We start from the raw sequence: 23,962 nt of genomic DNA on the forward strand, positions 1-23,962 counted from the left end.
TACAAAGGCCGAAGCCATGTCTTCAACACACCGGGAGAAGTGCACACTTTTCTCAAAGAACTGAGCAACGTCTGAGTCTGAGCCAGGATGGTCTCTCTGGGGGATAAAATGCAGTTAGTTTGTTTTCTCTTATCCGGATTGAACTGCTGGTATCTCCCGGTCACTTTAATTGATTTGTACATTTTCAACTAACCGTATCTTCCCGGGGTGAGTTCTATTACATTTACAGGAGAGTATATTTTGGTTTAGTCCATATCTACTGGGCGAAGCAATAAGTGGGTTTAGGCCCACTGCTTTCCCCCTCATTTATGTTAATCTTTCGTAAAGAGACTCAAGCAGCCCTTACCGTGGGCAGTAAATATTCAGCCATAAATATCTATTCACAACGTTTGTTTTCAATTTAGAGAGCTCGCAGGTTTTAGTTTACGCCAAGGTTTAGCTAGTAAGAGCAAGATGGAAAGCGAGCAGCAACGTATCTCTACAAGTGTATTAATGTTTGATTGTTGGGACTGTTGTTCTAGTCTGACAATCGGGGTGGGTGGGATTTTTATTTTTCTTCCCTTTTTCTAGGTTTATTGTTTCCTTCCTAAAGAGACACACAGGTCACTTTTGTGCTCAAACCAAAGTTTAAACATTTCCTAATTATCTGCATATGGGGCGGCAGCGTAGCCTAGTGGTTAGGGCGTTGGACTAGTAACTGGAAGGTTGCGAGTTCAAACCCCCGAGCTGACAAGGTACAAATATGTCGTTCTGCCCCTGAACAGGCAGTTAACCCACTGTTCCCAGGCTGTAATTGAAAATAAGAATATGTTCTTAACTTGCCTGGTTAAATAAAGGTAAAATAAAAAAAAATACAAAATTAAAATATGATAGATTTCTATTCAGTTACATATTTGAAACCCGACCTATGCTTAATCCACTAAAATATGTCACATTCAACTTAAAAGGTCTTAACAGCCCGATTAAAAGAGTCTATACATACCTTAAGAAATTAAAGGCTGACATTGTGTTTTTACAAGAAACACATCTTACAGCCAGTGAACACAAGAAATTGAAGAGGGAATGGGTAGGACAAGTTTTTGCATCCTCTTTTAACTCCAAAGCAAGAGGAACTGCAATTTGGATAAGTAGACACATCCCCTTCTGCGTCAACAACACTATCTCTGATCCCTCTGGCAGGTTTGTTTTGGTGCAGGGGCATATGTTTTCAGAGTCTTGGACCCTATTGAATAACTTCGATGACCATATGTTTATTCAGAATGTCTTCCTTCAGGTTGCTCAAGCACCACCAGGATGGCTTTTGTTTGGAGGAGATTTTAATTTTTGCTTAGATACAGTTCTTGATAGGTCTTCTGATAAACCCTCACTTCTTACCAAAGCCGGCAAGCTCACCATGTCATTCATGAAAGATCTCAATTTACTAGACATCTGGAGACAGTTGCACCCACAGGATAGGGACTACTCTTTTTATTCACACCCACACAAGACACACACATAGATAACTTTTTACTTTCGACACAACTGTTTCATAGAGTGTTAGATGTCGAGTATCTCCCCAGATTGCTTAGTGACCATTCTCCTCTGGTATTATCAATCTCCATTCCTACCAAGGTAAATGGAGCATATAGATGGAGACTAAATTCTACACTTCTAAAGCAACCTGAATTTTGTGCATTCATCAAAGAGCAGATCAATATTTTTACTTTGGCAAACAAACCCTCTGCTCCTGACAGCTTCATTCTTTGGGACACATTGAAGGCCTATCTGAGGGGACAGATTATTTCCTATACTAACGGGCTGAAGAAAAAACACGGTGCGGAACTGAGTGCTCTTGAATCTGAAATCTCCGAGCTAGAGAAAACCTACCAAAGAGGCCCGACTAAAGATCTATACAGGCTTTTGGTAAATAAAAAACTTAAATATAATATTCTGAACACATATCAAGCTGAGAGGGCCATCACTAAATCGAAACAGCGTTATTATGAGCTTGGAGAGAAAGCTCACAAAGTATTGGCATGGCAACTGAAAGCAGAGGAAAGTAAGAGGACAATTAATGCCATAGAAACTCTCACTAAAGAGATATCGTTCGACCCTACTGAAATTAATAATACTTTTAAGAAATACTATGAAGACCTCTACACTTCCCAATCAAGCGATGATCTATCAGAGATAGACTCCTTTCTCTCCTCTCTCAACCTCCCATGCCTGTCAGGGGAAGACAGCGAGCGCCTGAGTGAACACTTCTCAGTCCCTGAATTGTTGGAGGCCATTAAATCCTTACCTTCTAATATATCTCCTGGGGAGGATGGCTTCCCTCCAGAGTTCTATAAAGAATTTAGGGAGCTGTTGGTCCCCTACCTTATGGAGGTACTTAAAAAAGCCAGAGAAGACAACTGCTTTCCAGAGTCCTTCTCTCAAGCAGTGATTACTGTAATCCACAAGAAAGGGAAAAACCCGCTAAAGTGCGCCTCCTATAGCAATCTCTCTCCTTAACACAGATTGTAAACTGGTCACCAAGATGCTATCTAAGAGACTGGAGTCATGTCTTCTTCCCCTGTTGGTCAACCCAGATCAGACTGGCTTCATAATTAATAGATTGTCCTCCAATAATCTCAGAAGGTTCTTTGATATAATTCACCTTGCTAACAAAAACAAAATACCTGGTGTCGCAGTCTCCCTCGACGCTGAAAAGGCCTTTGATAGGGCTGAATGGCCATACCTCTTTCGCGTCTTGGAAAAGTTCAGTTTAGGGACCGTGTTTGTAAATTTGATAAAATCACTCTACAAATCTCCTAAAGCTAGGATTGCTACCAATGGGATTACTTCCTCCTCTTTCCCTCTTTATTGGGGGAACAGACTAGGTTGCCCAATTAGCCCCCACCTCTTTGCCCTCGCCATCGAACCGTTGGCTGAGGCTATTAGAACGTGCCCTGACATACATGGCTTTGAGGTGGGCCCCCATACCCATAAATTATCACTCTTTGCGGACGACCTTATCTTATTCCTAACAAACCCAGAACACTCCCTCTCTCACTTGCAGATCCTACTACAGTGTTATAGTTCTTTCTCTGGATATAAGGTCAATCTTGATAAAAGGTCAATCTTGAAATCTTACCATTGTCTGTCTTTGACCATCATACCATCAAGCACAAGTTTCCTTTTAGATGGTCTCCTATGGGCTTCACATATTTGGGCATAATGGTGGATGGTAATCTGAACAACCTCTATAAACTCAATCTGGCCAGTTTGTTGCAAAAGGTGGAGGTTGACCTTTGTAAATGGATGGACTTACCTCTCACTCTACTGGGTAGAATCAATGTAATTAAAATGAATGTCCTGCCCAGGTTTCTATATCTGTTTCAATCTCTCCCTATCCCTGTTCCCGCAGCATTTTTTTCCTCTCTCGACAAGCTGACCAGACGGTTTATCTGGCACGGCAAAACCCCTAGGGTTGGCCTGGATAAACTGACCCTTGATTACAGTCAAGGGGGCTTAAACCTCCCCAATTTTAGAATGTACTACTGGGCTGCACAGTCTAGGTTTCTGGCTCAGAGGTTTGACAATGGTCCCTCTCCCTCATGGTTGAACATTGAAAAGCTTGAGGTAAATGATGAAACTGGGGCAGATTTGTTTTACAAATGGGACAGAAAATCTATAAAAACCATCACAGACAACCCTTTAATCATACATTCTGTCCTGGCATGGTGCAATCTGCATGAGCTGTTCGGACGAGGGGGATTCCTTTCCCCTAAAACCCCTTTATGGAACAATAGATTGATCCCTATGTTTTTCCAGAATAGTAACTTTAGACCATGGTCTGATAAGGGGATCACTCTTCTGGAACATTGTTACGAGGAGGGAGTTCTTATGTCTTTTGATCAGCTGAAACAGAAATACCACTTGCCTAACAGGGACTTCTTTAGCTACCTACAACTACGAAACTTTATTAGGGTGACTCTCAAGGGACAATGGAACCTACCTAAGATGTCACCTATTGAACAACTCTGCCACGCAGACCAACCACTGTTCAAGACCATTTCCAGTGTTTACAATGCTCTTATGTCAGGACTAACACTGTCTGGGCTAGATAAACCCTGACTTAGATGGGAGAGAGATCTGGGTATTGATCTTGATGAGGATCTATGGAGAGACCTGTGCAGGGATGGGGTTACATCCACATTGAACTCCAGATACAGACTGATCCAGTTTAATTTCCTCCATCAGCTCTATATCACCCCATCTAGACTGCACAAGTTCAACCCAGATATCTCCTCCCTATGTTTTAGATGTGGCTCAGATGAAGGAACATTCCTCCATTCCACTTGGCAGTGTTCAAAACTACACGGTTTCTGGCAGGGGGTATGCGATACCATATCCTCAATTCACGGGGTTGCATTCCCTTTAGACCCGGAGGTCTGTCTACTGGGTAACTTTACTAACACCAATCTTAGGCAAAGCCATACTATAAAGCTAACAGAAATATTGCAAGCGATTGCCAAGAAATGTATTGCCTTGAAATGGAAATTGGATTCTTCCCTGCCAGTTGCAATGTGGCTTTCGGAAGTTAATAGTTGTATCCCTTTGGAGAAAATCACTTACTGCTTGAGGAATAAGATAAAGACATTTTACAGAATTTGGCAACCTTTTATTGACTATATGGAGAATCTCCCCCCACATCTCATTGATTGAATCTATATATAATCCTCACATAATGTTTCACACGTAATGTATATTATGTAGCCTACGGCAAGTGATCCAATGTCTCGTTATTTTTTTAAATATTTTTTTTATTTTTTTTATTGTATGTTTGTTTATATAACTATAATTATAATGTATTTTTGTTACGTTCGTCTGTTACTGTCACTTTGTCCTATCGTTGTCTAATATCTTTTCACTTTTGTTTTGAATGTTCTTAATTGGAAAATGCAAAAATAAAATATAATTTATTTTTTAAGTCTTATAACTTATACACTGATGTACATGGACGAGGTGCTATGGAATAGATAGTCATTAGATCGGGTGTGGAGGGAATGTTTGGCATCCTAATTACACTGTTTTGAATAGACAGTCATTAGATCTGTGGAGGGAATGTTTGGCATCCTAAAATACACTGCAAAATGGAATAAAGTCATTAGATCGGGTGTGGAGGGAATTTTGGCATCCTAATAATACACTGATGTACATGGACGAGGTGCTATGGAATAGATAGTCATTAGATCGGGTGTGGAGGGAATGTTTGGCATCCTAATAATACACTGCTGTACATGGACGAGGTGCTATGGAATAGACAGTCATTAGATCGGGTGTGGAGGGAATGTTTGGCATCCTAATAATACACTGCTCAAAAACATAATCACACTTCTGTGAAATCAAACTGTCCACTTAGGAAGCAACACTGATTGACAATAACTTTCACATGCTGTTGTGCAAATGGAATAGACAACAGGTGGAAATTATAGGCAATTAGCAAGACACCCCCAATAAAGGAGTGGTTCTGCAGGCGTCTGCTCAAACGGTCAGAAACAGACTCCATGAGGGTGGAATGAGGGCCCGACGTCCACAGGTGGGGGTTGTGCTTACAGCTCAACACCGTGCAGGACGTTTGGCATTTGCCAGAGAACACCAAGATTGGCAAATTCGCCACTGGCGCCCTGTGCTCTTCACAAATGAAAGCAGGTTCACACTGAGCACGTGTGACAGACGTGACAGTCTGGAGACGCCGTGGAGAACGTTCTGCTGCCTGCAACATCCTCCAGCATGACCGGTTTGGCGGTGGGTCAGTCATGGTGTGGGGTGGCATTTCTTTGGGGGGCCACACAGCCCCCCTCTATGTGCTCGCCAGAGGTAGCCTGACTGCCATTAGGTACCGAGATGAGATCCTCAGACCCCTTGTATGCTGGTGCGGTTGGCCCTGGGTTCCTCCTAATGCAAGATAATGCTAGACCTCATGTGGCGGGAGTGTGTCAGCAGTTCCTGTAAGAGGAAGGCATTGATGCTATGGACTGGCCCACTCATTCCCCAGACCTGAATCCAATTGAGCACATCTGGGACATCATGTCTCGCTCCATCCACCAACGCCACGTTGCACCACAGACTGTCCAGGAGTTGGCGGATGCTTTAGTCCAGGTCTGGGAGGAGATCCCTCAGGAGACCATCCGCCACCTCATCAGGAGCATGCCCAGGCGTTGTAGGGAGGTCATACAGGCACGTGGAGGCCACACACACTACGGAGCCTAATTTTGACTTGTTTTAAGGACATTACATCAAGCCTGGATCAGCCTGTAGTGTGGTTTTACACTTTAATTTTGAGTGTGACTCCAAATCCAGACCTCCATGGGTTGATACATTTGATTTCCATTGATAATTTTTGTGTGACTTTGTTGTCAGCACATTCAACTATGTAAAGAAAAAAGTATTTAATAAGAATATTTCATTCATTCAGATCTAGGATGTGTTATTTTAGTGTTCCCTTTTTTTGAGCAGTGTACATAGGTTGCTCTGTTATGACAAGGGTGTGTGTCCAGTTTTTTAGCGAAGATATGAATAGGGACTGTATCTATCTATAGTGGGTGTGAGGGGTGAGTGAGTGACAAGCGAACGAGTGAGATACACTGATAGTCAAAGTACAGAGTGCTATTAAAAGAAACACCCACATATAAAAAGAGAGAAGGGGAGATAGAGAGAAGGGGAGACAGAGAAAGAGAGAAGGGGAGATAGAGAAGGGGAGACAGAGAAAAAGAGAAGGGGAGATAGAAAAGGGGAGACAGAGAAAAAGAGAAGGGGAGATAGAAAAGGGGAGACAGAGAAAAAGAGAAGGGGAGATAGAGAAGGGGAGACAGAGAAAAAGAGAAGGGGAGATAGAAAAGGGGAGACAGAGAAAAAGAGAAGGGGAGATAGAGAAGGGGAGACAGAGAAAAAGAGAAGGGGAGATAGAAAAGGGGAGACAGAGAAAAAGAGAAGGGGAGACAGAAAAGGGGGGAGACAGAAAAGGGGAGAAAAAGAGAAGGGGAGATAGAGAAGGGGAGACAGAGAAAAAGAGAAGGGGAGATAGAGGGGAGACAGAAAAAGAGGGGAGATAGAAAAGGGGAGACAGAGAAAAAGAGAGGGGAGATAGAGAAGGGGAGACAGAGAAAAAGAGAAGGGGAGATAGAAAAGGGGAGACAGAGAAAAGAGAAGGGGAGAGATAGGGAGACAGAGGAGAGGGGAGATAGAAAAGGGGAGACAGAGAAAAAGAGAAGGGGAGATAGAAAAGGGGAGACAGAGAAAAGAGAAGGGGAGATAGAAAAGGGGAGACAGAGAAAAAGAGAAGGGGAGATAGAAAAGGGGAGACAGAGAAAAGAGAAGGGGAGATAAAAAGGGGAGACAGAGAAAGGGGGAGATAGAAAAGGGAGACAGAGAAAAAGAGAAGGGGAGATAGACTGTAGAGAAAAAGAGAAGGGGAGATAGAAAAGGGGAGACAGAGAAAAAGAGAAGGGGAGATATAAAAAAGAGAAGGAGATAGAAAAGGGAGACAGAAGATGGGGAGATAGAGAAGGGGAGACAGAGAAAAAGAGAAGGGGAGATAGAAAAGGGAGACAGAGAAAAAGAGAAGGGGAGATAGAGAAGGGGAGACAGAGAAAAAGAGAAGGGGAGATAGAAAAGGGGATACAGAGAAAAAGAGAAGGGGAGATAGAAAAGGGGAGACAGAGAAAGAGAGAAGGGGAGATAGAAAAGTGGAGACAGAGAAAAAGAGAAGGGGAGATAGAAAAGTGGAGACAGAGAAAAAGAGAAGGGGAGATAGAAAAGGGGAGACAGAGAAAAAGAGAAGGGGAGATAGAAAAGGGGAGATAGAGAAAGAGCGAGGGAGGGGTTATAATAAGAGATACAGTATCTACAGTGTCAAGCGAGGTAACACAATCACAGGACAACAGTGTCAGTGTCGACAGGTCCTAAAAATACCCCCCCCCCTCTCCAGAATAGTCGATACATGCTGCTGCTGTGGCTGGGCAATGGCCGTGTGCGTCACTGCTCTGCTCCATATTTTCAGCATGGCTGATTTCCCCAATCACTTCCCCCCAAAGCACATCGATCCACCGCGGCTGCTGCCCGGTCCGGCCCAACACTAGCTGTCGCAACGCTAAACTCTCTATTCCCCTCGCTATTGTCCAGACCCAGAGCGCACCATTGAAACACAATTAAACCAGACCCAGTCTGTGCCTGTCTGTAAGAAGTTTAGGTAAATGCTTTATGTTATATACAGGTGTCTTTCAGTTTGTATTTACACCGTGTTGACTGAGGAATTGTTGTGTACAGGCAACAAGTTGTATTGTTTTGGGTCTTGTTTTGAAGATTGCAACGTGGTTGGTTATACAACCTATTCAGATCGTTCAGTTGTAGCTGTTCTGTTCTCATATGGAAAGAGCTTGTTGTTGTGGGTGTTGTGAATGTATCTGGGCACCAGGCCCTGTTGTGACCACTAGAGGGAGGAAGTGTCTAGGTTTTGCATGGAGACTGGCTGAGCAAGGGAACAATGGTTGGGATCAAACGGTGGATTATTAATCGTTTAGTGATCAAGCACACTTACACGCTCACTCTCACACATAAATGCACAAAAATGGAAGCATATAAATGTACAAACTTGGAAACACACACACACACACACACTTTCAAATAAATGCACAAACAAACACAGAAGCATCGCATAACACACACTTTTAAAAACATCCACATACTCAACATACCACAGGCTGCTGCCAGTTCAACTCCCGGATCTGACAGGGAAACATCTGAGGGTTGCTGGTATTAAATCCTAGATGCCATTGCCTGCTGTTGTGCCCTGAGCAAGGCACAGCCCCCACACCTCTCCAAAACCTGTATATTTGTGTATGCATGTGTGTCTTTTGGGGGGGTTGGGTTAAAAGAGGAAGTCAAATTGTAATTGGACCTTGTGTGCAATTGACCAATAAAGTGATGGACAGGCTTATAGAAATGGCTAGAATGGAATAAATGGAATGGTATTAAACACATGGTCCTACCCTCACCAGCCTCTGACACACATAGCCCACATGACCCCCACACACCAAGCCAAGCCAGGGTGTGATCTCAGTGCATTAGCCTGCCTGGCTGTGCTCCAGAGGTGATACAGGGATTCGGGGACTGTGACTGTGCATGCCTGGGCTTAGTTATCCCCCAAATAGTTACCTAGAGGAGGGCTACAGACCAGGGTGGATTAGGTCATGTAGCCAGACAAGTCCTCAGACCATTCTGAGACCCCTTATCACTGACAGATGGCAGTTTATGATTCGTACGGCGACACGCCGATACCCAACTACACTTCATGCCGTAACATGTCGTTTGATCTCCCTGAGCCATAGTTAAATATAGGTTTTGGCAAGCATCAGATTCAAGCCAATTTGTTCCTAGTTGGGTGATAACTGGTTTGGCTTTTTGTGTCAAAGGAATAATCCACTCAGAAACTATCTTTTGGTATTTGTTTCATTATTCCACTGTTGATATAGTCCCAAAACGTTTTGCATGTCAGCAATCACGTTTTCAAGATATAGAACTTTCAAAATGCTAATTATCACTTGCCACATCATCAATGAAATAATGAGTATTGTGAAAAAACGTTCTCTGTTTCTCTGGTGGTAATTTTATCTAGCATAGTGCGATTTGTCTCAATGTTTCCTTTGGCTGTTCATGTTAATGAATGCCTCTGCATGGCACCAAAATCACTTTCCAACTTGAGAAGGTCCATTAGTTTTGATGTATGGGGATGTTGTTGGCCCAGGTAGCCGGTGTTGCGGTAGCCACAGACAGACACATCACCATTAAGTCTGGTTCATGCGGGCCAACTGTTTCATTCCCTAGGTTAGGGTTTTCACTAGAAATAATACAGCTTTTGTCAGATTTGACTTTTCGTAACAGGTTAGGAGAACTTACGCAGCAGGTTAGGAGAATAATGTTAAGGAAGTCATTGCGCTAACGCTATTTAGCATTGGTTCGCGAAACTGGACACAGAGACATACCATTTTCATCCACGAGTTCATCTGACTCTGGGGAAGTAGATAAATAAAGATTTGACAATATTAGAATGACAAGGGAGAACAAGTCAATCACAATGTGACACTTATTGCGCAACTTGATGGAAGCCTTCTATACTCTGGCTCAGTTTATCAGAGTTTGTCAATAATAGCAAGACTTTGATCTAGACCAGGATTATAGTCAACATAGTCTGTGCACGTAGCACATGCAGGAATAGTGTAAGCAGGAAGCACACATGTGTACATGTAAACACTGGAGTCTGGCTTTCCTCAGATGTCCACCAGCTTCCAGGATTGTGACTTGGACCCCGAGTTCTCCCCAGGCCCTTTATAATGGTCAGTGCTATCTGGAATCCTTGGGACGACGTCACTACCCTAAATCACAACCTTAACCTTAATCCCTACCCTTTTACTTACCCTAACCCTAACCTTAACCATTTTACATTTCAACTTCAAAGGGGTAGGGATGTCCCAAGGATCCCAGATAGCACTGACCCATTTAAAACACAAAATATGGAGAGGAGGAGTGGACAGGAGCCAATGTGTATTCACACCTGATTTACATTAAAGAACATATCCGATGTAAACAAATTGAGTGGTCATGTGATAATGAACTAGAATGTATCGGCCTGAACGTTACACTGTCTCCCCAAATGTCTTTTACCCTCATTGGAATGTATAGACCACCTTCCACCAAAAGTGTGTTTTTTGATCAGTTTAATACCATGCTTAGGGAATGTGATTTTGGGAAAGAGGTCATCTTAATGGGAGATTTTAACATTAATTATGAAGACAAGTGTTGTAGGAAAACCCTCAAACGGATCACTAATACCTTTGACCTTACACAGCTAGTTAAAGGGCCAACCAGGGTGACTTGTTGCTCTAAAACACAGATTGATTTGGTGTTCAGTAATAAACCAGAGAGAGTGACTAAATCATTCAATATGGTTACTGGGCTGTCTGATCATAATCTGACACTTATAGTCAGAAAGCTGTCTAAGAGCAGGTTTAACCTCTCTACTGTTAGAAAGCCGGATCAACTCAGAATACCTAAGAGTGAATTAAACTATTTTGAAAAAGCAATTAAGGGAATAAACTGGAATGATCTCCTGTCCTATACAGACGTGGACGCTGATAGTCAGGTTTTTCTATCCACAATCCAGACTACAATAAATGGCTTCATAAAGAAAATCAAATCCAAACCTGGCCAAAAGAGCACTCTTCCTTGGCTAAATGGAGAAATCTGGAAATTGATGAAAGAACGAGATTATGCTCTAAAAATAGCCCTAAAATCTAAATTAGAGCATGACAGACAGGCCAAGGCAAACTTTTTTATTAACATAATTGGTGAAGCAAAGGGAAATTCTAAATTGATATGGGAGAATCTAAAAAAGTTAACAGGGAAAGACAATAGTAACACTGCAAAAAGACTAGAAATCATGGTGAATAACAATCTAACACAGGATGCAGTTGAAATAGCAACAGCCTTCATTTCCTACTTTATTGACTCTGTCAGGTTACTGACACAGAACCCCTCCACTGATTTCTTGGGATCAGTGCTAGTGAATGACACTCAACCTGTCTTCATCATAAGGGAGGTTTCTGAGTCAAAGGTGAACAAGGTGATTAGCTCACTAAAGAACTCTAAAGCAAAAGATGTGTTTGGGATGGACTCTACCTTTCTTAAAAACTACAAAGAGTCACTCATTGGCCCCATTACTAAGGTCACCAACACATCTATTGGTCTCGGTGTGTTTCCAAGGGTATGGAAGTCGGCCATAATAACGGCCATCTTTAAATCAGGCAACCCTGCTGACGTGAGTAACTACAGGCCCATTAGTATACTACCTGTGGTGTCAAAGGTTGTTGAAAAGTGTGTAGCAGAACAACTGATTGCCCACCTCAACAACAGCCCCTTCACATTACACTCCATGCAGTTTGGCTTCAGAGCGAAACACTCCACAGAAACGGCCAACTGCTTTCTTCTGGAAAATGTGAAGTCCAAGATGGACAAAGGGGGTGCTGTTGGGGCTGTGTTTCTGGACCTAAGGAATGCTTTTGATACTGTTAACCATGAGATTCTCATCACAAAATTGTCCAAGTTCAACTTTTCCCCTGATACCTTGAGATGGATGAAATCATACCTTGAAGGCAGAACTCAGTGTGTCAGAGTGAGCAATGAGCTGTCGCCCACTCGTAGCTATGATGTGGGCGTGCCCCAAGGGTCAATACTGGGGCCCCTCCTGTTCAGCCTGTACATTAATGATCTGCCTTCTGTCTGTACTGGGTCTGAAGTTCAAATGTATGCAGATGATACAGTGATATATGTGCATGCAAAGAGCAAACAACAAGCTGCACAAGAACTCACTACTGTAATGGTCCAGGTTACAAAGTGGCTCAGTGACTCGTGTTTGCATCTCAATGTGAAAAAAACTGTTTGCATGTTCTTCACAAAGAGGGCAACAGATGCTACTGAGCCAGATGTCTATGTGTCAGGGAGAAGCTCCAGGTGGTATCCGATTTTAAGTACCTTGGCATCATACTTGATTCCAACCTCTCTTTTAAAAAGCATGTGAAAAAGGTAATTCAAATAACTAAATTCAATCTAGCTAATTTCCGATTTATACGAAATTGTTTGACTACAGAGGTAGCAAAACTGTACTTCAAATCTATGATACTCCCCCACTTAACATACTGCTTGACTAGTTGGGCCCAAGCTTGCTGTACAACATTAAAACCTATTCAGTCTGTCTACAAACAGGCTCTCATAGTGCTTGATAGGAAGCCCAATAGCCATCATCATTGTCACATCCTTAGAAAGCATGAGCTCTTGAGTTGGGAAAATCTTGTGCAATACACCGACGCATGTCTTGTATTCAAGATCCTTAATGGCCTGGCTCCCCCTCCACTCAATATTTTTGTTAAACAGAAAACCCAGACATATGGCAGCAGATCCACAAGGTCTGCCATGAGAGGTGACTGTATATAGTTCCCCTAAGGAAAAGCACCTTTAGTAAATCTGCATTCTCTGTGAGAGCTTCCCATGTCTGCAATACACTGCCATCAGACACACATAACTGCACCACATATCACACTTTCACAAAATGCTTGAAGACCTGGCTAAAGGTCAATCAGATTTGTGAACATGGTCCCTAGCTGTGTGTTGCCGCTTTCCATGTTGTCTGTTGTCTGTAGCTTGTGAGGTGTGGAAACACTTTGTTGCTTTTATGAATTTTGTCTCGCTGCTTTTTGTTCTATGTTGCTCTGTCTGTATGCTATGTATTGCTTGTCCTATGTTGCTCTGTCTGTATGCTATGTATTGCTTGTCCTATGTTGCTATGTCTTGCTTGTCCTATGTTGCTATCTCTTGCTTGTCCTATGTTGCTATGTCTTGCTTGTTCTATGGTGCTATTGTCTATATTGTAATTTTTTTTAATAACCTGCCCAGGGACTGCGGTTGAAAATTAGCCGGCTGGCTAAAACCGGCACTTTTACTGAAACGTTGATTAATGTGCACTGTCCCTGTAAAAAATAAAATAAACTAAACTAAACTAAAAACTAAACCTCTAGACGAGGTCAGAAATAAAGGTCTTTGACCTGTCCAGTGTGTATTCACACCACAAGAAAAGGTCAGAAATAATGTATTTGACCTGTCCAGTGTGTATTCACACCACAAGAAAAGGTCAGAAATAATGTATTTGACCTGTCCAGTGTGTATTCACACCACAAGAAAAGGTCAGAAATAATGTATTTGACCTGTCCAGTGTGTATTCACACCACAAGAAAAGGTCAGAAATAATGTATTTGACCTGTCCAGTGTGTATTCACACCACAAGAAAAGCTCAGAAATAATGTATTTGACCTGTCCAGTGTGTATTCACACCACAAGAAAAGGTCAGAAATAATGTATTTGACCTGTCCAGTGTGTATTCACACCACAAGAAAAGCTCAGAAATAATGTATTTGACCTGTCCAGTGTGTATTCACACCACAAGAAAAGCTCAGAAATAATGTATTTGACCTGTCCAGTGTGTATTCACACCACAAGAAAAGCTCAGAAATAATGTATTTGACCTGTCCAGTGTGTATTCACACCACAAGAAAAGCTCAGAAATAATGTATTTGACCTGTCCAGTGTGTATTCACACCACAAGAAAAGCTCAGAAATAATGTATTTGACCTGTCCAGTGTGTATTCACACCACAAGAAAAGATCAAAAATAATGTATTTGACCTGTCCAGTGTGTATTCACACCACAAGAAAAGATCACAAATAATGTATTTGACCTGTCCAGTGTGTATTCACACCACAAGAAAAGCTCACAAATAATGTATTTGACCTGTCCAGTGTGTATTCACACCACAAGAAAAGATCAAAAATAATGTATTTGACCTGTCCAGTGTGTATTCACACCACAAGAAAAGGTCAGAAATAATGTATTTTTGATTACATGATTTTTGTTCTGTGGTGAAATAAGTGCAGATATCTATATATTTTTAATTGATAGAATATTGCTCTGTGAAAAGACCATCTGGTACATATCACATGGGCATTCACTTTTTTGTTGTTGTCCATTAATATGCCCATAATAGACCGCCTGGATTGTTATGTACAGGGCCTTCAGAAAGTATTCACATCCCTTGACTTTTTCCACATTTTGTTGTCTTAGAGCCTGAATTTAAAATGGAGTAAATTGAGATTGTGTGTCGCTGGCCTACACACAATACCCCATAATGGCAAAGTGGAATTATGTTTTATAATCACTGGTGTTGCTTACCAAGACAACATGGAATGTTCCTGATTGTCCAAGTTACAGTTTGGACTAAAATTGACTTGAAAATCTATGACAACTCTTGAAACTGGCTGTCTAGCAATGATCAACAACCAATTTGACAGAGCTTGAAGAGTTTAAACAAGAATAATGTGAAAATATTGTACAGTTCAGGAGTTCAAAGCTCTCTGACTAACCCAGAAAGACTCACAGCTGTAATCACTGCCAAAGGTGATTCTAACCTGTATCGATTCAGGAGTGTGAATACTTACAAAAGTAAGTATGGTACTGTATGTAAAAGAGATATTTCTGTATTTCATTTTCAGTTCATTTCTAAAAACATGTTTTCACTGTCATTATGGAGTATTGTGTGGAGATGGGTTGAGAATACATTTTTTAAAATCAATTTTGAATTCAGACTGTAACACAACAAAATGTGGAATGGGTCAAGGGGTATGAATACTTTCTGAAGGCACTGTATCTATGCGCCTGTTTCCTGTTGAGAAATGCCCGGTTCCTATTAGAACTGTTGACAGGATATCAACACCCTTCTGCTGTATAGATAATATATTCTTTTTAATTTTACATATCTGATTTCCCATTATTCCAAGTTGTGTTTTTGTTATCTCTGAAGACAATGCGATGTTTAATTGTGCTCCATTATGTGTGTCTTTTATATCTGTTTGATTCCATCCATTTCTGTGTTTTAGATCTGAATCACATTCATAGAATTGGACTTTAGGGCTCATATCTGATCTCTTGTCAAATACTTCCTGCTGTAAATTCTCAGATTAAAAATAGAATGGGTCAGTATGGTTTCATATTTACATTTAAATGGTTTTGTCCTTAGAAATACATTTCCTCTCGCCATTTCTGACCTTGGCCACTACATAGGCAAGCCTAATACACAAGGGGTAGGTGGGAGGAAGTCTGAGTCTAAACCATAAGACCTGTACTCCAGAAGGTACTCACTAACCCCATCATCATACTCGCCTCCTGAAATAAATCGCTACCTGTCCTTTGGGCAACCAGGAAACAACCATCCTTCCCCACTTCACCAAACCCTCCGCTATATCGGGAAAATATATGTTCACTATGCCCAATAGGAGAATATCAAGGAATATTGTCCTCAGATTTTATCTGCACGGTATGTTGTTCATATTACCATCTTTATGAATTAGGAGCTAAACTAATCCATACTGCTTGGTTACAGCACCAGAAGCTTTCCAGTCCCGTGGAAGTGTGACGAAGGGTTAATATGTCAGACATTCTGAGTGGGCTGGAACCATGCAGCTTGGGGCCACGCCCCCTTTCTTAGCTGTGACCTCACAGTGAAACTTGCTCCAGTCTAGCACACACACACACACACACACACACACACACACACACACACACACACACACACACACACACACACACACACACACACACACACACACACACACACACACACACACACACACACACACACACACACACACACACGCATATGCACACACACGCATATGCACACACACGCATATGCACACACACACACGCATATGCACACACACACGCACACGCACAGAGAGACACTCACCCTCGCTCTCTTATACAGGAAGCATAGGGTCAGAGTGGCAGGCTGGTACACAGGGGCCACAGCTTGCATTGCTGTAGGACTACACTGTGACAGGAGTCAGTGCTGAGGTGGAGTTCTAACAACCTGAGGGAAACAGATAACAGTGTTTTGTTTGTGAACCTCAAGAAACCTTAACCACGGACAGATGTATGGAGACGGAGAGCCACTGAGAACAAACAGAATGCAATGGACACCAGACAGAATCTGCGGTTTTCTGCTTCTTTTCAAGAACTCATCTATCTGCTGTCTTCATTGATGTTTCACACCAACGCTGAAGAAATTAACTATAATGTTTGTTTTTTATCTTGATGCTTGAAGAACAGATCAAATGCATATTTCTATCATTTCCCCATGTTTTGGAGCCCGGGGCTTCTGCCTAAGAGGCAATGAGAACCGAGGGTGAATCCAAAAGAGCTGGCCTTCTGACAGAAAAAAAAACGGACCCTGGGTTGTACAAGGATGCCAACCTGAGAAGAGACACGAAGAGCAAGAGAGAAAAGGAAGGTGGAAATGAGTGCGCCAACAAACTGTGGATTCTATTTTTCTGCAGATCGGTCTTTCCAAGTACGGAATGGGAATATCTGTGGATCGCCCTGTTCCATCAACAGGCCTATAGACATCATACAAAAAAGCAAGCGGTAATATGCTGTACAAATCTAAATGTTGCCTTGCCGTTTGCATGCTATTGTAGAATGCAGCATCGTTGGAGTAGTGTCATTAAAATTGCTACGATGACTCAAAAGAAAGCTATGATAATGGTTGTTGAGATGACTCCAACTAAGCTCACTTTTGCTCTTGTTAAATGTTTGCTGCGTAATTTAACGTTTCCTCCCACATTTTCCAGCGTGCCTCTCAGCTACATTATTATATAGTATCCTCCATTATGAGGTTAACTTATTAGTTCATTCAAAAACGCATACCGTAGCCTACAGCCATATCACTTCAAGGATTGCCTCCTACATACAAACAGAACAAGTCTCTCTCTCTCTCTCTCTCTCTCACACACACACACACACACGCACGCACGCACGCACGCACGCACGCACGCACGCACACACACACACACACACACACACACACACACACACACACACACACACACACACACACACACACACACACACACACACACACACACGTACGTTCATACCACAAAGCTCTCCCTCAATTCCAAAGCTCAAGAAGTTGGAGATGTGTACATCACATACACTATAATCCTCAATGCCAGTGGAGAGGTTATTAGGGAGGACGTTGGGATAAAGACATTTTTGCATTTCAATCCTCTGTCCCTGTTCTCCTGCATGCTCTATGTTAACTGGATTTAAAGTAGAACATTTGGGAGTATGGGAATTAGAGGGAAATCACTAGCCTCCTGTATCTCCTGAACAATATGACTTGGATTGTTTTCCCCTCAGCATTTGGATATAGAGAATAGATTTATTTTGTTCCAAAATATTATGTAGGATTTGCCTGAACAATAACCAACAACTCTGCAAAATGTTGGAATAAAAGTAATTGTATTTTTGATTCAGTTGAATGGCTTAGGCAAACAGTTTATTGGAAAAATCAATCACACTTGTACTGTACCAGAGCTTTTTCCTACCACCCTCCTGTGCTGTATCACCATGAGATCCACCACTGATGGGCAGTGTTTCCCCTATATTCATTTAGCATCGGCAGGCCTCAATTGCTAAATCGTGGCCGCCACTTCCAAGAATATGATGTCAAATTATCTATATATATTTGTTGTAGAAAAGCAGCTATATATATTTTTAAATAAGATCTTTGAGAACTAACAGAATAAAAACCAGATAGTCAGGGAGAATCAAACATGTTAAAATGTCACGGCACGGTGCATCCATTGATTTTGTTATAATGTTTGAGTCATTCAGATAAGCATAAGAACATGGGATAAGACATTGCAAAATGTGTAGACTGGCAGAAAATTTGCTTTTAAACTACACATTTTCTCTCAGCGCTGAGGGAAAATGTGTAGAATTGCAGGACATTAGGTTTAAAACGTTTTTTCCTCTTGCCCCATGACAAAATGTGTTGCAGGAAACTAGCTTTAAAACTGTAACATTTTCGCTCCGTCACATTGCAAAATGTCTAGAATTGCAGAAAATTTGCAATATAACAGCAACAGCTAAGAGGAGTGGCTCAAAATGTTTAGGCTGGAGACCGTGCTATTGGCAACACCCACTACCACACCCCCCCTACGGTACCCACTGCTGAAAAAAAATCCTAAGGTAAACACTGGATGTGAGTTCTTGAACAAGGGGACTCCTGTGAGCTTCTGAATAACTCCTCAACCCAGCCTTAGTCTCCAGAGAGCAAAATGGCCCCCCTGACTGTGAGAGGCTAACAGCTGGTCTGGTTCTCCATCATCAGTGGTTTGAGGGCAATCGATAGCACAACCCAAATAAAGAAGCTCCTTGTTGTTGTAACCAGTCTCCTTAGGCTGCTTGTTCACCACCCATTTTTGTGCTGTCTGCTCTGGAGGACGAGGGCTTTAAAAGTGGCTTTCTGTATGTTGTTATTTGTGCACATGGACTTGCTATAAAATCAATTTTCTGTTGGAGAACCCCAGGAGAAAACGATTTAAGAACTTTGTGTTATTTTTTCCTGATCTTCAGCAGTCTTAAGTAAGCAAAATGACAATCCATCAAATGTCTAACTGGTAATCTAATCCCTCATCATCTATAGGAGTGCCTATGTCCAATCACCAAGAGCTTTACCCTTTACATGGAGTGTTCCCCCGCTCTCCTCCTCTCCCGAGGGGATATCTATTCTCAGAATAAAATGTAAGAGACGTTGACGCGGTTATTAAACTACCAGCTGGAGATATAGGGGTTCACACTACGGTCAGGCCTTGCCTGGCTACCCAGACTCCTTGCTCCGGCCAAATGCTACGTCACTTCCATGGACGTTAGTTTCTTCTCCACAATGAGTTTGGATCTGAGTACCTCCCCAATGATTTTTAGAACGCGAACACATTCTAACCGTTCTAATTGGTCCAGAAAGCAATGAATTGGGCCAGAGCCCGAACACACGTGGGTAAAGCAGCATTTCGTAAATTCGTAATTGGCTTTGATACTCTGGTTAGAGATGATTCAATTGCTGATGACTTTGTTTTGTACAACGTTACCACAAATGACTTCAACTATGGCTCAGACTGAAGTCTGTAGCGAACATAGAGCAGTGGAACAATTCAGTTTGAGTCGTCAGGCAAGATTAGGCTAAGGTAAGGTTCTCTCATATATATTGTCTGCATGGGTGCACCTTCAGATGTAGGTTTATGAGGGGTGGAATTGTATGGGGAGGATGGATACAAATGAGTCTGGCAGCAAACACCGGTCTCGCACCCCACCGCCGGCATGTTACGATTCAACTATCTATGATTTACAGTAGAGACATTCCACTTTACTGCACATGAATGAGATTCATATTGTTTTTCCCGCTATATGTCATGTTATGCTATATCTTATGTTACATATGATGTTATGATTAGGTGAGTTCCGAGTAGGTAGGACATATTTACACTGAACAAAAATATAAACGCAAATGCAACTTTGTTTTTTTACAGGGTTACAGTTCATTTAATTTTTTTTATTTTACCTTTATTTAACCAGGCAAGTCAGTTAAGAACATATTCTTATTTTCAATGACGGCCTGGGAACAGTGGGTTAACTGCCTGTTCAGGGGCAGAACGACAGATTTGTACCTTGTCAGCTCAGGGGTTTTGAACTCGCAACCTTCCGGTTACTAGTCCAACGCTCTAACCACTAGGCTACGCTGCCGCCCCATACAAGGAAATCAGTCAATGTAAATAAATTCATTAGGCCCTAATCTATGGATTTCACATGACTGGGAATACAGACATGCATCTGTTGGTCAAAGATACCTTAAATGATTATACTGAAACATGAGGTGATGGTGGCGGATGAATGGCACGACAATGGGCCTCGGGATCTCATTATGGTATATCTGAGCATTCAAATTGCCCTCAATAAATTGCAATTGTGTTCGTTTTCTGTAACTTATCCCTGCACATACCATAAGCCCATCACCACCATAGGGCACTCTGTTCACAATGATGACATCAGCAAACTGCTCGCTCACATGACACCATACATGATGTCTGCCATCTGCCCGGTACAGTTGAAACCGTGATTCATTTGTGAAGAGCTCACTTCTCCAGCGTGCCAGTGGCCATTGAAGGTTAGCATTTTCCCACTGAAGTCAGTTACGACACTGAATTGCAGTCAGATCAAGACCCTTGTGAGGACGACAAGCATGCATATGAGCTTCCCTGAGATGGTTTTGGACAGTTTGTGCAGAAATTCACAGTTTCATCAGCTGTCCGGGTGGCTGGTTTCAGACGATCCCGCAGATGAAGAAGCCGGATGTGGAGGTCCTGGGCTGACGTGGTTACACGTGGTCTGCGGCTGTGAGGCCGGTTGAACGTACTGCCAAATTCTCTAAAATGATGTTGGAGGCGGCTTATGGTAGAGAAATTAACATTACATTATCTGGCAACAGCTCTGGTGGACACTCCTGCAGTCAGCATGCCAATTGCACACTCCCTTGAGACATCTGTGGTATTGTGTTGTGTGACTAACTGCACATTTTAGAGTGGCCGTTTATTGTGCCCAGCACAAGGTGCACGCGTGTAATGATACTTTTGTTTAATCCACTTCTTGATATGCCACACCTTTCAGGTGAATGGATTATTTTAGCATAGAAGAAATGCTCACTAACATGGATGTAAACAAATTTGTGCACAAAATTTGAGAGAAATAAGCTTGTGCGTATGGAACATTTCTGGGATCGTTTATTTCAGCTCATGAAACATGGGACCAACAATTTACATGTCGTGTTTATATTTTTGTTCAAAGTGTTGGGCACATTTGCTTCCCTCCATAACACCAGTTTTTTCTTGGGGGAGCTGTTATTGCGTACTTCAGCTGACAGGGGATCTTTTGGGGTTATTCGTAGAACCTCACTGCCACTGTAAATGTACCACCTGTTTTTTAGAAGATTCCAGAATGAATCATAGTGATTAACTGTCATGCTCTGTGAACATCCTATGTATGATACATGGATCAATCTCACTCTATTAATTGAAAAACCATTGCCCGTTAAAATCGTATTACCAGCTGCTGTAATATGCTTGAGGGAGGTAGACTAGAGTGGTCACAGTGTATCCTCACTTTAAATTGAATGCGAAAAACCAGTTGAGGGAGTCCATTTGTTTATTAAATCTGTTTTAGCTATGCTGTCCCACCTCTGTTTCCTCAACTGTTCAGATCCAGCTGTCTGTCGAAGGCCCTTTCATTTAATTTCCCCCAACACTCTCCATAAAAGGCCAAATCAAAATATAAAGTGGCAATGACATGCAAGTGTAACGGATGTGAAACGGCTAGCTTAGTTAGCGGTCCGCGCTAAATAGCGTTTCAATCGGTGACGTCACTTTCTCTGAGACCTTGAAGTAGTAGTTCCCCTTGCTCTGCAAGGGCCGTGGCTTTTGTGGAGCGATGGGTAACGATGCTTCGTGGGTGACTGTTGTTGATGTGTGCAGAGGGTCCCTGGTTCGCGCCCGGGTATGGGTGAGGGGACGGTCTAAAGTTATACTGTTACACAAGTTATGTCACAAGGGGGAGTTGACAAATTCAATGGAACCTTAGGATTATTTCTAAATGAGACATTGTGTCTGGTCTGTCTTGGTTTCATGTGAGTAATTTCATGTGAGTAAAGGGTATACTTCCTGGAACACAGAGTAGAAAGAAATTAACTACCTCATCCTACTCAACTTGAAGTGAGTGGAAAAGATCTTAATGCTTGATATGTCAAATTTAGATAAAAATGAATCCTGGGCTCGTTCTGATTTTTTTGAGGCCAAATGCAGACAGCAATTGTTTTGGTCAGAATGTAGAAACACTTTCTAAGGAAAAGTGAAAAATTAGATTAGACTTAAATATCGCATTGGCGCCATAGGTCGACAATTGCTAAATTCCATGGAATGTTACATCAATGCGCTCTTGATAAAATAATTCAAGCCATTAGCTGGCATATGAAACACCTCACTTTCACAGATTATAAAGTAATCAAGCCTCTTCCACAGAATACAGCTCTCATTCCTCTGGCAAGGGAAGTGCCGGTTAACAGCCAAGAGAGGACTCGTTTATATAAATGTGTCTAGAGGAACTTCCAAGCTTTTTTAAAATCACCTCTGAGTAGGTTAGTAATGGTGGGTCTTGGAGATCCTCACAGGCATCCATCTATCTATTCACAGACTGAGGTCTTGGTGGTATTGGGTTGCACTCCTATGGTGTGCACCTGGGTAATTTGTTACAGGCTCACTGAGAGTTCTGTCATTATTGAATTACTCTCTTGACTCCCCAGAGTGGATGCTTTCCTAATACCCCCGGACTTAACTGTCCACTAAGGAGATCTCCAGATTCAAGAAGATGTGAAACGCTTTTACAGCCGCTCCCGAGAAACCGTGAATGTGAGGCCATAGCAAATACTAGATCATTAGCGCATATGCTAATCGTTTCCGTGTACATTTGTTGCTAATGCCACATAACGTAATGCTACATGTGTTAACGCCGAAGATGTTTACAGTAATAATACCCGTATCCCAACGGTGTTTCCTCTGCTACTTTTCCTCACACCAGTCATCTGAGTTTAATTCCAGACCGCCTCCCCTTCCCTTCACCTCAGCCCTGAAACACACACTGTACTAGCCGACCCCGAGACGAATTTCCCCTGCCTAACTACTCTGTTTTGTAGTTAGGCTGCTCTTTTGTGAATTATGGCTCTGAGGTTCTCAACTCGCTTCAGCCCTACCGAAGCAAACGTCCTCTTCACAATACACTGTTATGCTAGAAGCGTACGTGAGAACAGAATTGTGCTTATGTACTTTGTTTACATGGGCCTCTTTTTATTTTAATCAGTATTAGTATCTTATTTATGTATGTAATGACATATTTATGTGTTATGGCGTCGGTTAGGCTGGGCCTGTATTTGGTCAGAAGTAAAAGGCTTGTGCTTGGAGACGGTGATTAAAACAATCAGAGAGAACTTGGAGTACACATCATCTGTGCTCATCGCATCCCCATAACATGACCCAGCACAGCCGTGGATTTACCCATCTAGGAACATGTGTTTATAGAGTCATACGGATGTATTGTGCAGCAAGGAGTGTGTGCCTGTGTGTGTGCATAGCCCAAACACAACAATTAATTAGCTGTCTTTGGAGATGGGACATTTTTTTTGTGCCTATGATTCACTGTATCTTAATGGGAAGTCCTGTAATGTCTTGCTCTGTGGTTAATGCTCTGGTCCTTGGCATGCCAAATTTGATTTAATTTGAGTTAGATTCAGTTAATGAGCTCTAGAACGTTGTGTACGCACACTAAGACTATGTTGCATGGACATTAGCAACAATACAGGGAACGTACAGTATATAGCCGCCCAGTAAAGTAATATAAACAGAGTGAAAGTGAGTGCAGACAGAAATTTATGCAAAACCATTCAAAGGGTGAG

General features: G+C 42.1%; 1 protein-coding gene across 4 annotated transcripts in view; it reads left to right on the plus strand.

Annotated features, from left to right (window-relative positions):
• Nucleotides 1-23,962, plus strand: part of LOC118394503 (cAMP-specific 3',5'-cyclic phosphodiesterase 4D-like) — a 108,927-nt gene that overhangs the window by 23,952 nt on the left and 61,013 nt on the right. The window contains exon 1 of one of the 4 annotated variants that reach the window (XM_035787730.2): nucleotides 16,274-17,049. The exons of the other annotated variants lie outside the window; for them this stretch is intronic. Within the exon in view, the coding sequence (XP_035643623.1) occupies nucleotides 16,922-17,049 (128 nt within the window). The 5' untranslated portion in view covers nucleotides 16,274-16,921. Of the gene's footprint in view, nucleotides 1-16,273; nucleotides 17,050-23,962 lie in introns of those variants that run through there. 4 annotated transcript variants of the gene reach the window in all.

Source organism: Oncorhynchus keta, chromosome 15 (assembly GCF_023373465.1).
Source record: "Oncorhynchus keta strain PuntledgeMale-10-30-2019 chromosome 15, Oket_V2, whole genome shotgun sequence".
NCBI classification, from domain to species: Eukaryota; Metazoa; Chordata; class Actinopteri; order Salmoniformes; family Salmonidae; genus Oncorhynchus; species Oncorhynchus keta.